The sequence below is a fragment of the Astatotilapia calliptera genome, chromosome 16, assembly GCF_964374335.1.
Source record: "Astatotilapia calliptera chromosome 16, fAstCal68.1, whole genome shotgun sequence".
Taxonomy (NCBI): domain Eukaryota; kingdom Metazoa; phylum Chordata; class Actinopteri; order Cichliformes; family Cichlidae; genus Astatotilapia; species Astatotilapia calliptera.
In genome coordinates this window covers 8,754,762-8,770,409 of record NC_137437.1, presented here as the reverse complement: position 1 = coordinate 8,770,409, position 15,648 = coordinate 8,754,762, and the positions used below count along the sequence as shown (strand labels likewise).

Below are 15,648 nucleotides of genomic sequence, written 5' to 3'. Positions count from 1 at the left end.
TCCTCATTAAACCTCTGAGGGCACCTTCTCACATGCCTCCAAAGGCAATTTCTTGCATATAGTCCTTGACAAAATTTACAATGACGGTAGTCCTCAGATCCTGTTGCAGTAGTGGGTCTTCGACAAGCAACCATTTCTCCAGCACCAGAAGTTGCCACAGTAGCATTATGGTTAAAGTTTCCCCTCTTCTTAATAGAGCGCAACAAATCTCTTCTTTTGCAGGATCTTTTATCATAACTGAAGGCGCTTGCAACTTCCGGCACATTACCGTGGGCAGATTCAAGGTGTCTTGCCAATTTAGCAATGGCCTTTTTACAATATAGACAGTATTGCTTCTTGTTGTACTTGCTTTGTCTTTCCGTGTTTGGCAAAGGTAGGACTTTTATCGAGCTGTTTTTAGGTGATGTGACCCCTGATGAATCAAAACTGCGGCTTGTTACCGAAGTACTGTGACTGCTACTTCTCAGTGACAAACTAAATGTTGTAGGTTTCTCTGAACTGGTGATCTTCCCACTGTGTCCTGAAGCCGTCTCCAATGCCATGTCATTTAACGTATTTTGGGGAACCACAGATTCTGTGATTTTCATGTCCACACTATGGAGACTTGTGTCAGAGGAACTGCCACATGAATCTGGGAAATAGTCTTTATCTTCATAATCCGTACAATCTGAGAATTCATCAGTAGAGATCTGAACGAAAATGGAGAAAAAGCATCTTTGTATTTATTAATAGCTAGAATGTCATTCCCCCTCCAGTAGCAGAACATTCTGCAATCCATGACTTGATGAAAATGCATTCATGTAGTAAATATGCATAATTACATAGCATAAACAATTTGAATGAAGAAGAAAAAGGCAGCTGGCTTACCTGCTCTGAGGTAGCTGTCTGGTGAAAGGTGAGAACTCGAGATTTTTGTCTGGCCTTACATGAAACGTAACAAATTCAATGTTTGTAATTATAATTCATTTGAAAACTAACTCAAAATTATTATGCAATTCAGTATACTGTAAAAACATTGCTAGTAGGTTAAGAAATGAAAAACAATGCATTGTAACTTAATAGTGAGAATGATTTAACATACATATCACACACTTTGTGTCATGTCATTTTGACATAAAATCTTGGGTGAAAATTCATTTGTGAACCCTGTCAATCATTAATTATATTTGCTGAGATGAAAGGCTGCATTGAGTTCACATATATGTCACAGATACATTAGTGAACATTATTGACAGGAGGATCTGAGTTCCTTATTCTAGATATTATAGAAACTTAACACAGTACAGTTCTGCTACCCAACAATATGAGGACAGTGTAACACACACACTAGAGTTGTTGGTCCAACCATATGAGGACGTATTCTGAAACACACTCATGTTCTTCACAGCTTGAAACAATATGAGGACATGACGACTGAACACATGTAGAGCTCATGTTCCTGACTTCTAACTTGTCCTGCTGTTGTCAATAAAAGCTCTAAACCCAACACTGATGTAAAGCCATCTATTTCCCCAGAAATCCAATCATGTAAACTGATCAGTTTCAGGTTAAATGGACAAAAACATGCGTAAAAGGACAAAAATATTAAATTTAATTGGAATAAAGACCAAATTGATGCTTTAAAGGGAAAGTTTGGACTAACAACTGGTATAGCCAATTTCCTTCTCCTAATGCTAATGTTGATTTTGGGAAACTTTCACTCAAACTGATTGTTTTAATACAATCAAAGTGCATTTCATTTATGCACTAGGCCCAACTGACTCATATACTTGATTCCAAATACAAAAATTTATGCGTAACCTGTTGGAGGAATGAAGTGGATTTGTCACTCACTTCTTGGTCTGTAGGAGGTTGGGACAGGGTCTCAACACTTGGTGTCTGCAACAAAAGACAACAATATAATGTCAGAAACATTCTGTACTACAAATGCTGACTAGCTCATTAACTACAGATCATACTTGTTTCAGTGAACATTATTACAGAAGGATCTGACTTCCTTATGCCAGATTCTATAGAAACTTAACACAGTACAGTTCTGCTACCCAACAATATGAGGACAGTGTAACACACACACTAGAGTTGATGGTCCAACCATATGAGGACGTATTCTGAAACACACTCATGTTCTTCACAGCTTGAAACAATATGAGGACATGACGACTGAACACATGTAGAGTTCATGTTCCTGACTTCTAACTTGTCCTGCTGTTGTCAATAAAAGCTCTAAACCCAACACTGATGTAAAGCCATCTATTTCCCCAGAAATCCAATCATGTAAACTGATCAGCTTCAGGTTAAATGGACAAAAACATCTGTAAAAGGACAAAAATATTAAATTTAATTGGAATAAAGACCAAATTGATGCTTTAAAACCCTCGGAGGGTTTAAGTCAAAATAGGGACCCTTTGGATTTTTGATTCTCAATATATCAATCATTTTAAAGACTAGTTGCATGAAACTTGGCCATGAGGTGCATTTTAGGATTATTTTTAAAATTCAATGATCCCCTCTATGGTGTGGTATATAGCAAAGGAGATTCACATAAGTGTTACCTCCTGTGTTCCTCGTACCATTTTGGGTCCCATTATAATCACATATTTTCGATATACTGTAATCCTGACATGTGATGATGCCTTTCTCGTGAATACCTAATGGATCTAAGCCTAAGCCTTCAAAATAAAGGAAAAATAGGTTTTGGATCAAATGAGCAAAATATTAGGTACAGCACCACCATAGACATTTTCAGTGGTTTTGAATGCAGGACATGGTTATCTTACTATGCAAAATACATGACAATAAAACAGCTCACCACCATAAAATAGTCTTGATGTAGTGGAACTGATATAACAGAGTGGTGTGAATGTGATTGAGAATATATTTATACTGTGTGTCGGTCGCAAACAAAACAGCCTATAGAGCCGCCTTCTTGAAGTGAACAACGGCAGCCTGCTCCGTTTTTTGTTTTTTTTCCCTTCTCTGAACCTCTGTCAGTGTTATGTTGCTCCACTTTGCACACACTGGCTCTGAGCAAGTGAGTGGAGGGGTGCAAAAGCAGCCACGTGTTTGCAGAGCAGAGGGGGGGAGGGGTGCAAAAACAGCCACCTGTTTGCAGAGCAGAGGGGGGAGGGGCAGTTGTTACTCTCTCAGTGGCAAGTCAGCAGAGCTGGGGGAGAGACAGAGAGAGATCCTTTTCTATCTTCTTGGATTCAAGTGCACATTTGAAGTCTGTGAGAATAGTTTGCAGCCTTGTCTTGCGAGTCATTTCTGCACAGACGCCACGAAATGCACAGACGCGCGCACGGACAACACAAAGCGCACGGTCAATTTCGGGGAGGCTCTTGCTGAGAAAGAGCAGCAGTGCTCATCGTGCAAACAGCACATTATTATCGTAACTGCTGCAAAGATATATATATTCTGAAACACACTCATGTTCTTCACAGCTTGAAACAATATGAGGACATGACGACTGAACACATGTAGAGTTCATGTTCCTGACTTCTAACTTGTCCTGCTGTTGTCAATAAAAGCTCTAAACCCAACACTGATGTAAAGCCATCTATTTCCCCAGAAATCCAATCATGTAAACTGATCAGCTTCAGGTTAAATGGACAAAAACATCTGTAAAAGGACAAAAATATCAAATTTTGTCAATAAAACCCTGCACTGATCTACTCTGGTCTTCATAACTAGAATAATATCTATCTTTTCATCTACTAATATTTAACATTCCCTGTACTGCACAATCTATGAAGAGGATTTACTTACCAGAGCTCGCCATGGCCACATAGATTCTCCATAGTCATAGGTGATTTCACTCTCCGCTTGGATATTTTCAATAGCAAACAAGCAGAGATGAGGTTTATCCTGGACTGCCAGCTGTTTCATCTTGCAGTTTGGGTACTTGTGGTCATCATTAACCAGCCGGCCAAGTGAGTCGTCTTCACGGGAGGCATCAATGCTAAAAGTGAAGAAAAGAACATATGTTTTGTTCACTAAAAACATAATGTTGTAAAGAACAACTGATATTGTATATGCCTTTACTTACCACCATGTGCTATTTTTCCATTTAAAATCAAATAGGAAAGCAGTTTGCTTTTCTGTGTACTTTTTCTGCCGCTTGTCCCGTTCATGTTCTGAGATAAGCTCCCCACGGTACTCGACCACAAAGGATCCCTTTTCAATTGGTTCAGAGGCAAATACACCACGTCCTAATACAAGATGTTCAATAAGTAGCGTTAAGTAATACAATCCAAATCAGGTTTACTGCAGCTGATCAGCCACTGACAAAACATATGCAGAACAAACAATCACAAAATGTTTTAATTGTGAGGGGAACATCTAGATCAGGGGTGCCCAATCCCGGTCCTCGAGAGCTACTGTCCTGCAGCTTTTAGATGCATCCTTGTTCCCACACACCTGAATCAAATGAATGGCTTGTTATCAGGCCTTTGCCAAACATGATGGCATGCTGAAGAGATCAAACCATTTGATTCAGGTGTGTGGGAACAAGGATGTATCTAAAAGCTGCAGGACGGTAGCTCTCGAGGACCGGGATTGGGCACCCCTGATCTAGATGCTTACGTTCAGGGCTGCAACAAATGAGTTGATACAATAAATAAATGCTAATAATAAAAAAAACAATTATTAAAATAGTTGGCAACAAATTTCAAATACATGAAAATATAAAACATTTTTTAATCTAGATGATAGATAGATAGCTAGCTAGCTTTGGGAGGTTCCCTCAGGGAAACTGAAGCAATTGTTATATATTTGTCACGGTCCGGGGCAGCGGCCGTGTGGAGAGTGGAAGGAGGACCCAAAACGCAGCACTTATTCAGGTGTGAGGGTGATTTATTGATAATATCAAACACAAAGTGGAGATGGCAAACAGAACTAAGGACGAGACTAAACTGGGATAAACTACACAGAGGAGTGGGAAACCTGAACATGAAGGGAGAACAGCAGGGAGAGCACGCAGAGGATTACACCAGGTATGAACACAGACGACGCGACGAGGAACAGAGGCAAACACACACTATAAATACACAGAGAGACACTGGGAAGTCACACACAGGTGGGAGACACAGCTGGACCTGATTAACCTGATGAGACAGGGGAACACTAACACCAGGGACCAACAGAGGGAGCACAAACCCAGAACCCAGTGTCTAAAATCCCAAACACAAACCATCCCAAAACAGCCATGAATAATAATGAAAGTAATAACAATAAAGAACATAAACACAGGGCCATGACAATATTATTAAATATTATAATAAACATTAGTTGCAGCTCTGGTAATATTCATGCAGTAGCCATAAGGAACAACATATAACATACCTTTATAGTCATTGATCCATTGGGCCTTTAAACAAGTCTTGTCACTTCCAGATAAAATAAAGTGAGCAGCCTCTGCTTCAGGACGAAGTCTGAGTCTTCTTTTTGACATGTTCTTCACTCTCAATCTGCTCAACCTGTACACATCTTCATGAGAAAATGACGAAAAGTCAGCAAGACAAAACCAACCAGTACTTTCTTTACATGGTATTTTAAATAGTATTTTTCTGCCTTAAATCACAACGCATTTGCTAATCAGACTAATATTCAATTCAATTCAATTCAATTTTATTTATATAGCGCCAAATCACAACAAAAGTCGCCTCAAGGCGCTTCATAGATACAGAGAAAAACCCAACAATCATATGACCCCCTATGAGCAAGCACTTTGGCGACAGTGGGAAGGAAAAACTCCCTTTTAACAGGAAGAAACCTCCGGCAGAACCAGGCTCAGGGAGGGGCGGCCATCTGCTGCGACCGGTTGGGGTGAGAGAAGGAAGACAGGATAAAGACATGCTGTGGAAGAGAGACAGAGGTTAATAACAGATATGATTCAATGCAGAGAGGTCTATTAATACATAGTGAGTGAGAAAGGTGACTGGAAAGGAAAAACTCAATGCATCATGGGAATCCCCCGGCAGCCTACATCTATTGCAGCATAACAAAGGGAGGATTCAGGGTCCCCTGGTCCAGCCCTAACTATATGCTTTAGAAAAAAGGAAAGTTTTAAGCCTAATCTTAAAAGTAGAGATAGTGTCTGTCTCCCGAATCCAAACTGGAAGCTGGTTCCACAGAAGAGGGGCCTGAAAACTGAAGGCTCTCCCTCCCATTCTACTTTTAAATACTCTAGGAACAACAAGTAGGCCTGCAGAGCGAGAGCGGAGCGCTCTAATAGGGTGATATGGTACTACAAGGTCATTAAGATAAGATGGGGCCTGATTATTTAAGACCTTGTATGTGAGGAGCAGGATTTTGAATTCAATTCTGGATTTAACAGGAAGCCAATGAAGGGAAGCCAAAACAGGAGAAATATGCTCTCTCTTTCTAGTCCCTGTCAGGACTCTTGCTGCAGCATTTTGGATTAGCTGAAGGCTTTTCAGTGAGTTTTTTGGACATCCTGATAATAATGAATTACAGTAGTCCAGCCTGGAAGTAATAAATGCATGAACTAGTTTTTCCGCGTCACTCTGAGACAGGATATTTCTAATTTTAGAGATGTTGCGCAAATGGAAGAAAGCAGTCTTACATATTTATTAATATACCAGTGCAAACACTTTGCAAATGTAATGTGACATTAAATTACCTTCACGAATAATTTTAACATGCCAATACACGGACAAATACTGTAAACTGTGCACTTTACTACCATTACTGAAACACTAATGTCATTGATTTGTGCTAAACAGGAAAACATTAATATTATCATTTAAATCCCAGAAAACATATCTTGAAATAAAATGCGTGTTGCAGTAGCCTACACTTAAAAAGAGCTTAGACTGACTGTCTCTGCAGTTGCAGATGCAGAGAGGGCCGCAGGCCCTTTAACTCCAGTGGAAATTTAAAAACAATTAAATTTAACTTCTAATATCTGTTGCTGAAGATAAAGCTAAAGTATATTTATTACCATTTATCATCATGCACCATTTTAACTTTATTCAAATCGATTGTGTGTTGTTTCCATTCCATTTAGCTAACATTAATTAGCTTGTTAAACATACAACTTTACCTCGAAGCGTGCGTGAAATCATGGATATCAAAGGTAAATACATACGTCAAGATAAATCTCTCCTGAGTGCTGAAGGTCCCGGATGTGCCGTTCACGCAGAGCTCCGGCGAGTTTGTTGTCGTGTCCATATTCATGGGCTGCATTCTCCTGAGGCCGCATTTGTAGACCGATTACGTCACAGCGACACGCCGAAGGCTGTCCAAATTCGTAGACCCCTCCGAATGCAGCCGACAAATGCGTGCTCCTTTTTCCGAATTTGAAGGATGGGTCGGGTGTGTCCTTCGTGGCCCACCATATCCCAGAATTCATAGCGCGGCCCAGCCAAGCTCCAGTTTCCGGCTAATGGCGGCCGCTACTAAGTTTTAAAAATTACTCTTATTAATCTTTCTGGGTCACGAAATAAACTTTTAACATATTTTCAGGCGAGAAAGTAGCTGTGTAAACATCAAATATCTGCTCGGTTTATCAAGATATCGCATCTTTGCTAAAGTGCTTCGACGTTTTTGGAGACGTCTGCTACCCACCAGCTCGATAGCTAGCCGGGAGCTCGAGGGTTACTGATGCGGCCGAGAATGGCACAACTCCCGGCACATCATTTTCAGATCACCGCGGACTTTCGCTGCTCGGGTTAAACGTTGTCAGCCGGTGATCAGCTGTGATCAGCTGATCACGGGGCCGGGGTTAAAAGAGAGACGTCACCCACCTGTTCGCCGCTCAGACATCATTCTCTTCGTGTCAGGAGCTCCGAAACTCTGCCGACGTCAGTCTCCGCCTGATTCAGCAACCGTGAGTGATTATCCCTTCAATCCTTTTTCTCTTCCCGGCTCCGCTCGCTCTCTGTCGGTAACGACCGTTCCGAAGCCACGCTTCGTGCACTGATCGTTACTAGAATAACTGCGTGCCTGCTCCAAACCCACCGCTAGCCTTCGCCGCGCTTCGGTCTAGCCAGCACGCCACACGGGCACGCCGAATTACTGTGTGTAACCCGCCCGGCCGTGACAAACGTAATATATAAGTCACTTAGACAACCTAAAAATGTTATTGTTGGGCTTTTTTCAGTGTTTTGTTTGTTCGTGAGTAAATCGGTTTGGCTGAGATTAAAGTTATTAGATTAGATAAAATAAAACTTTATTAATCCCCCGGGTGGGTTCCTCCTTGGTTTTTACACAGCTGACTAAACGTCAAACAGAAAACTGATTAAACAGAAGTGTGAGATGGCCGAGAGTTTACTCCAGTGTCCTGTTATATTTTAGACAGCAAGGAGCAGACGGCTGAGTTTATTAAACTCCACCGAGACAGCGGTGACGCTAATCAGAAGGCTAGACCGTCCAATTTCACGGCCGTTTACTTCCGGCCTACCCGATCTTCTGAGGACCCGGCCCACGTAGACCGCGAAGGCCGGGTCCTCAGGAGAATGCAGCCCATGAATTTGGACACGACCTGTATCTTGCCGTGACCAGCAGCTCTTTGGTTGAGGCTTTCGAACAATCAGATGCATCTTTACTCACTTGTTGACCAATCAGAGACGTCGTTCTATGCTCCACTGACGAAATGCTGCATCCTCTCACCAGCCACGGTCTCTCCTCGTCCATTTAACAACAAAAACACAGCAACACGTGCTGTATTTGAGGTAGGAACACTTGAGAACTGTCACAATGTTTTGCAAACTGCTGTTACAGTTAATTTCGTTCCGTTAATTTGTTTGGTTCCTATTCTTAAGTAACACTTAATACACATGTGGTTAGCTTGCTGGTCTAGTTTAAGTTAGCATGGGCATGCTGTTCACTGATAGAGTAAGGCCAAAATTGTCCTGATATTGTCAGTGTGTTATCATAAACATGTCCTAATTTGTCATGAAAAGAAGAGCAGCACCCCTAGACCCCCAAGTGAAAATACAGATAATAGATAAGCAATTTAAGAAAATAAGTATAATGTATATAATAAATGATTTTACTGTCACTTTCCTGGGTCTGTTGACCCAGCGTTTTAAGTTTTAGTTTGTTTGGATGTCGATGTTTGTTTATAAGTTCTTTAGGTTTGCTAAGTTCATTTGTTTATTAGATTACCCTTGTGATGTCTGTTTTATTGGGAAAGTCCTTGGCCTATATGCAATGAGTCTAGTTTTGTTTCCCCTTGTCCCAGCTGTTCCTCATCCCCTCATTATCTCTCTGTGTACTCACAGTGGCTTGCAAAAGTATTCGTCCCTCTTTTCCACATTTTGTCACATTACTGCCACAAACACAAATTGTCATGGTCCTGGGTCGGTGACCTAGCACTTTTAGTTTATTATCATTTTCTAGTTTATTATTATGATGATGATTATTATTATTGTTTGAGTTCTATGTCTTATATTTGGTCTGCCTCTGAATCTGTGTCTCTGTCTATGGTGTCACCCCGTCTGTTTGTGAATCTGTCTGTTTAGTTCTGTGTCTTGTTTGGTTCCCCGTGTCTGAGTTTCCTGTTTTATTGTGAAGGTCTCTGTCTGATGTGAGTGTGTTCACTTTACGTTTCCCCTGTCCCGTCAGCTCTGATTCCTCCCAGCCGTATTGCCCTCCTGTCTCTCATCCCCTGATTACTGGTGTGTGTATTTAAGCCCTGTGTGTTCTCCTGCCTGTTGCCGGTTTGTCTGTGTTCCTCCGTGTCAGTCTGTGTTACTCGGTGTCCTGCTGGTCGTCGTCTCGGCCTCGGCCTCTCAGCCCTTTGTCGTATGCTCCCAGGTCTGTTATTTTAGTTCTTCCCAGTTTAGGTGTCTTCAGTTATTTGTCATGCCCCACTGCTTGTTTGCCACTACACCTTGTAAATAAACTTCACTAGCATTTTCATCCACTGCTTGCATCTCGGGTCCTCCTTCCTCCACACCACACGGCTCGCCTTCCCAGCCGTGACACAAATCAATTTTAATGGAATCCAATTGCAGCAAAAGGTGGTTCTACAAAGTATTGACTCAGGGGGCTGAATAATTGCGCACACCCCACTTTTCAGTTATTTATTTGTAAAAAATGTTTGGAATCATGTATGATTTTCGTTCCACTTCTCACGTGTACACCACTTTGTATTGGTCTTTCACGTGGAATTCCAATAAAATTGATTCATGTTTGTGGCTGTAATGTGACAAAATGTGGGAAAGTTAAAGGGGGGCCGAATACTTTTGCAAGCCACTGTAAGTCCTGTCCTAATTTGTTCAGTGTCAGGTCATCTGTTGTCTTTGGTGCCACGTTTCCATGTTCCAGGTATCTTTGTATCCATGTCAGGTTTCATGGTTTTTTTGTTTTTTTTTTAATAAAAAATATTTTCCCCAGGTTAGGTTATTGTTTATCTTCACCTCTGCCTTCTGTTTTGTAATCTTTTAATTAAATTAAATTTTATTTATATAGCACCAAATCACAACAACAATCGCCTGAAGGCGCTTTATATTGTACAGTAGATTGCACAATAATAGATACAGAGGAAAAACCCAACAATCATAGGACCACCTATGAGCAAGCGCTTTGGCGACAGTGGGAAGGAAAAACCTCTGGCAGAACCAGGCTCAGGGAGCGGCGGGCATCTGCTGTGACTAGTTGGGGTGAGAAAAGGAAGACAGGACAAAGACATGCTGTGGATTAATAACAAGTATGATTCAGTGCAGAGAGGTCTATTAACACACAGTGAGTGAGAAAGGTGACTGGAAAGGAAAAAACTCAGTGCTTCATGGGAATCCCCTGGCAGCCTACATCTACTGCAGCACAACTAAGGGAGGATCCAGGGTCATCTGATCCAGCCCTAACTATATGCTTTAGCAAAAAGGAAAGTTTGAAGCCTAATCTTAAAAGTAGAGATTAATAAACGGCTTGCTTTCTGTTAATATTCAAATTTTCTTTCACGTTCCTTTGTGTCTGCATTTTGGTTCCACTCCTCAAATTCATACATATGTCTAACCGTTTTTCCCCACTCGGCGACACACCCGTCGGGGGTCAAACTCTGGTAATTCTGTTCTCAGACATGTGAAGCTAGAGACACCGGCAACCATAGTCAATTGTCTTCCAGGGGCCAGAGCAGGCGACATTGAAGGAAATTTAAAACTGCTGGCTAAGGGTAAACGTAAATTCAGTAAAATCATAATTCACGTCGGCAGTAATGACACCCGGTTACGCCAATCGGAGGTCACTAAAATCAATATTGAATCGGTGTGTAACTTTGCCAAAACAATGTCGGACTCTGTAGTTTTCTCTGGTCCCCTCCCCAATCAGACCAGGAGTGACATGTTTAGCCGCATGTTCTCCTTAAATTGCTGGCTGTCTGAGTGGTGTCCCAGAAACGATGTGGGCTTCATAGATAATTGGCAAACCTTCTGAAGGAAACCTGGTCTTGTAAGGAGAGACGGCATCCATCCCACTTTGGATGGAGCAGCTCTCATTTCTAGAAATATGGACAAAGTAATTAAACCCCCCATAATATGACTATCCAGAGTTGGGACCAGGAAGCAGAGTTGCAGTCTTACACGCCTCTCTGCAGCTTCTCTTCTCCTGTTACCCCCCCCCCCCCCCCCCAAAAAAAAAAAAAAAAACATCTCCTTTGAGACTGTGTCAGCTCCCAAACAGACGAAAAACAAAATAAAAAACAGCAACAAACAACTTAAACATAAACAATTACAAAGAAAGAACAATCGATTTGCCTTACAGAAACCTGGTTGTAGCAGGATGATTATGTTAGTTTAAATGAATCAACACCCCCGAGTCATTCTAACTACCAGAAACCTCGAAGCACAGGCCGAGGGGGCGGTGTGGCAGCAATTTTTCACACCAGCCTATTAATTAATGAAAGACCAAGACAGACTTTTAATTCATTTGAAAGCCTGATGCTTAACATTGTCCACCCCAGCTGAAAAATTTTAGAAACCAGTCTTATTTGTTATCATCTATTGTCCACCTGGGCCTTACACAGAGTTTCTCTCTGATTTCTCAGACTTTTTATCTGATTTAGTGCTCAGCTCAAATAAAATAATTATTGTGGGTGATTTTAACATCCATGTAGATGCTAAGAATGACAGCCTCAACATGGCATTTAATCTGTTATTAGACTCAATTGGCTTCTCTCAAAATGTAAAAGAACCCACCCACCACTTTAATCACACTCTAGATCTTGTTTTTAACATATGGCATAGAAACTGAACATTTAACAGTGTTTCCTGAAAACCCTCTCCTGTCTGATCATTTCCTGATAACATTTACATTTACAATAATTGATTACACAGCAGTGGAGAGTAGACTTTATCACAGATGTCTTTCTGAAAGCGCTGTAACTATGTTTAAGAATGTAATCCACCCACTGTTATCATCTTCAATGACCTGTACCAACACAGAGCAGAGCAGCTATCTGAACGCTACCCCAACAGAGGTCAATTATCTTGTTAATAATAATTTTACCTCCTCACTACATATGACTCTGGATACTGTAGCTCCTGTGAAAACTAAGGTTTCAGATCAGAAGTACCTGATTCTGTGGTATAATTCTCAAACACGTAGCCTAAAGCAGATGACTCGTAAGCTGGAGAGGAAATGGCGTGTCACAAATTTAGAGGATCATCATAATTGGAGAAATATTTTGCTGATTTATAAGAAAGCCCCCCGCAAAGCCAGAACATCTTACTATTCATCACTGATTGAAGAAAATAAGAACAACCCCAGGTTTCTCTTCAGCACTGTAGCCAGGCTGACAAACAATCAGAGCACTTTTGAGCCAACCATCGTTAACTAGTAATGACTTCATGAACTTCTTCACAAATAAAATTCTTATCATTAGAGAAAAAATTACCAATAATCATCCCACAGATGTAATATTATCTACAGCTACTTTTAGTACCGTTGATGTTAAGTTACTCTTTTTCTCCAATTGATCTTTCTGAGTTAACTTCTATAATTATTTCCTCCAAACCTCCGTGTCTTTTAGACCCCATTCCTACAAAACTGCTCAAAGAAGTCCTGCCATTAATTAATGCTTCAATCTTAAATATGATCAACCTATCTCTAATAATCGGCTATGTACCACAGGCCTTCAAGCTGGCTGTAGTTAAACCTTTACTCAAAAAGCCATCTCTAGACCCAGCAGTCTTAGCTAATTATAGGCCAATCTCCAACCTTCCTTTCATATCAAAAATCCTTGAAAGAGTAGTTGTCAAACAGCTAACAGATCATCTGCAGAGGAATGGTTTATTTGAAGAGTTTCAGTCAGGTTTCAGAGCTCATCACAGCACAGAAACAGCTTTAGTGAAGGTTACAAATGATCTTCTTATGGCCTCTGACAGTGGACTCATCTCTGTGCTTGTCCTGCTAGGCCTTAGTGCAGCGTTCGATACTGTTGACCATAATATCCTATTAGAGCGATTAGAGCATGCTGTAGGTATTACAGGTACTGCACTCCAGTGGTTTGTATCATATCTATCTAATAGACTACAATTTGTTCATGTAAATGGAGAGTCCTCTTCACCCACTAAGGTCAATTATGGAGTTCCACAGGGTTCAGTGCTAGGACCAATTCTGTTTACATTATACATGCTTCCCCTAGGCAGTATCATTAGAAGACATAGCATACATTTACACTGCTATGCAGATGACACGCAGCTCTGTCCATGAAGCCAGATAACACACACCAATTAGTTAAAGTGCAGGAATGTCTTAAAGACATAAAGACCTGGATGGCCGCTAACTTTCTGCTTCTTAATTCAGATCAAACTGAGGTTATTGTACTCGGCCCTGAAAATCTTAGAAATATGGTATCTAAGCAGATTCTTACCCTGGATGGCATTACCTTGGCCTCCAGTTATACTGTGAGGAACCTTGGAGTCATTTTTGACCAAGACATGTCCTTCAATGCACATATTAAACAAATATGTAAGCCTGCTTTCTTTCATTTGTGCAACATCTCTAAAGTTAGAAATATCCTGTCTCTTAGTGACGCTGAAAAACTAGTTCATGCATTTATTACTTCCAGGCTGGACTACTGTAATTCATTATTATCAGAATGTCCTAAAAACTCCCTGAAAAGCCTTCAGCTAATCCAAAATGCTGCAGCAAGAGTACTGACAGGGACTAGAAAGAAAGAGCAGATTTCTCCTGTTTTGGCTTCCCTTCATTGGCTTCCTGTTAAATCCAGAATTAAATTCAAAATTCTACTCCTCACATACAAGGTATTAAATAACCAGGCCCCATCTTATCTTAATGACCTTGTAGTACCATATCACCCTATTAGAGCACTTCGCTCTCACTCTGCAGGCCTACTTGTTGTTCCTAGAGTATTTAAAAGTAGAATGGGAGGCAGAGCCTTCAGTTTTCAGGCCCCTTTTCTGTGGAACCAGCTTCCAGTTTGGATTTGGGAGACAGACACTATCTCTACTTTCAAGATTAGGCTTAAAACGTTCCTTTTAGCTGAAGCATATAGTTAGGGCTGGACCAGGTGACCATGAATCCTCCCTTAGTTATGCTGCAATAGACGTAGGCAGCCGGGGATTCCCATGATGCATTGAGTTTTTCCTTTCCAGTCACCTTTATAACTCAGTATGTGTTAATAGACCTCTCTGCATTGAATCATATCTGTTATTAACCTCTGTCTCTCTTCCACAGCATGTCTTTCATCCTGTTTTCCTTCTCTCACCCCAACCAGTCGCAACAGATGGCCGCCCCTCCCTGAGCCTGGTTCTGCCAGAGGTTTCTTCCTGTTAAAAGGGAGTTTTTCCTTTCCACTGTTGCCAAAGCCCTTGCTCATAGGGGGTCATACAGTATGATTGTTGGGTTTTTCTCTGTACCTATGAAGCGCCTTGAGGCGACTTTTTTTGTGATTTGGTGCTATATAAATAAAATTGAATTGAAATTGAATTGTACTTCTGTATACTGTGACATTTACAGTTGCTTAGTTAATTAAGTGACTTAATTACTCACTTTTATTTACTAATTGAATTACTAAATGAAGCTGGAATTGTGCATTCTGCAGTTTTTAATAGTGTGTTATTAGTTTTTAAAGAAACAATATGCATTTTATACCATATTGTAAAAAGTATAAGGTAAGTTGAATTTAAAATATAATTAATAAAGTGTTGACTTTTTTCATCAATTCTTGTAGATACACAGAGTCGAGACTGAGCCTGATGATCATACTGAATCAGATGACAGCGGCAGGAATCTCCAAGTTCAACTGCGGATTGCAGATGCAATTATATTAATTCAGATTAATATAAACTCTTCAAGGGTCAAAATCTGCACACACATCATTCTGCATAGTGAAGGTCAGACAATTTGTGCATTGATCTTGAGAAGTAAGACTCATTAATTAATAGTAATATAATTAGACAAATGTTGAAACTTTATATTTCGATACATTTTGTCAACAACAAAAGAAACCAAGCTGTGCAGGCACTGATCACTGAACCTAAAGACCTTCATTTTTGTCAAGATTTGCCTGATTTAACTGCTGTTACCCTTGTTTAGAGTTCACCTTAATATGTATAAAAATGTGAAAAGATTTTGATGTGTGTTAGAATGATTGTTTAATTGGCAAGGTTTGAACGAACAATTTTCAGAAGCCTCAAAATTCATCTGTTACTATTCCACGAA

General features: G+C 40.6%; 1 protein-coding gene across 1 annotated transcript; it reads right to left on the bottom strand.

Moving 5' to 3' along the window:
* Positions 1–6: 6 nt before the first annotated feature.
* On the bottom strand, positions 7–5,559 carry LOC145421185 (uncharacterized). The gene is made up of 7 exons (XM_080291084.1): positions 5,341–5,559; positions 4,046–4,208; positions 3,766–3,958; positions 1,834–1,878; positions 868–921; positions 346–689; positions 7–64 (listed from the first exon to the last, which is right to left on the bottom strand). The coding sequence occupies exons 1-7, from the start codon at positions 5,447–5,449 to the stop codon at positions 7–9; spliced, it is 966 nt and encodes a 321-aa protein (XP_080147210.1). The 5' UTR covers positions 5,450–5,559.
* Between the last annotated feature and the right edge of the window lie 10,089 nt (positions 5,560–15,648).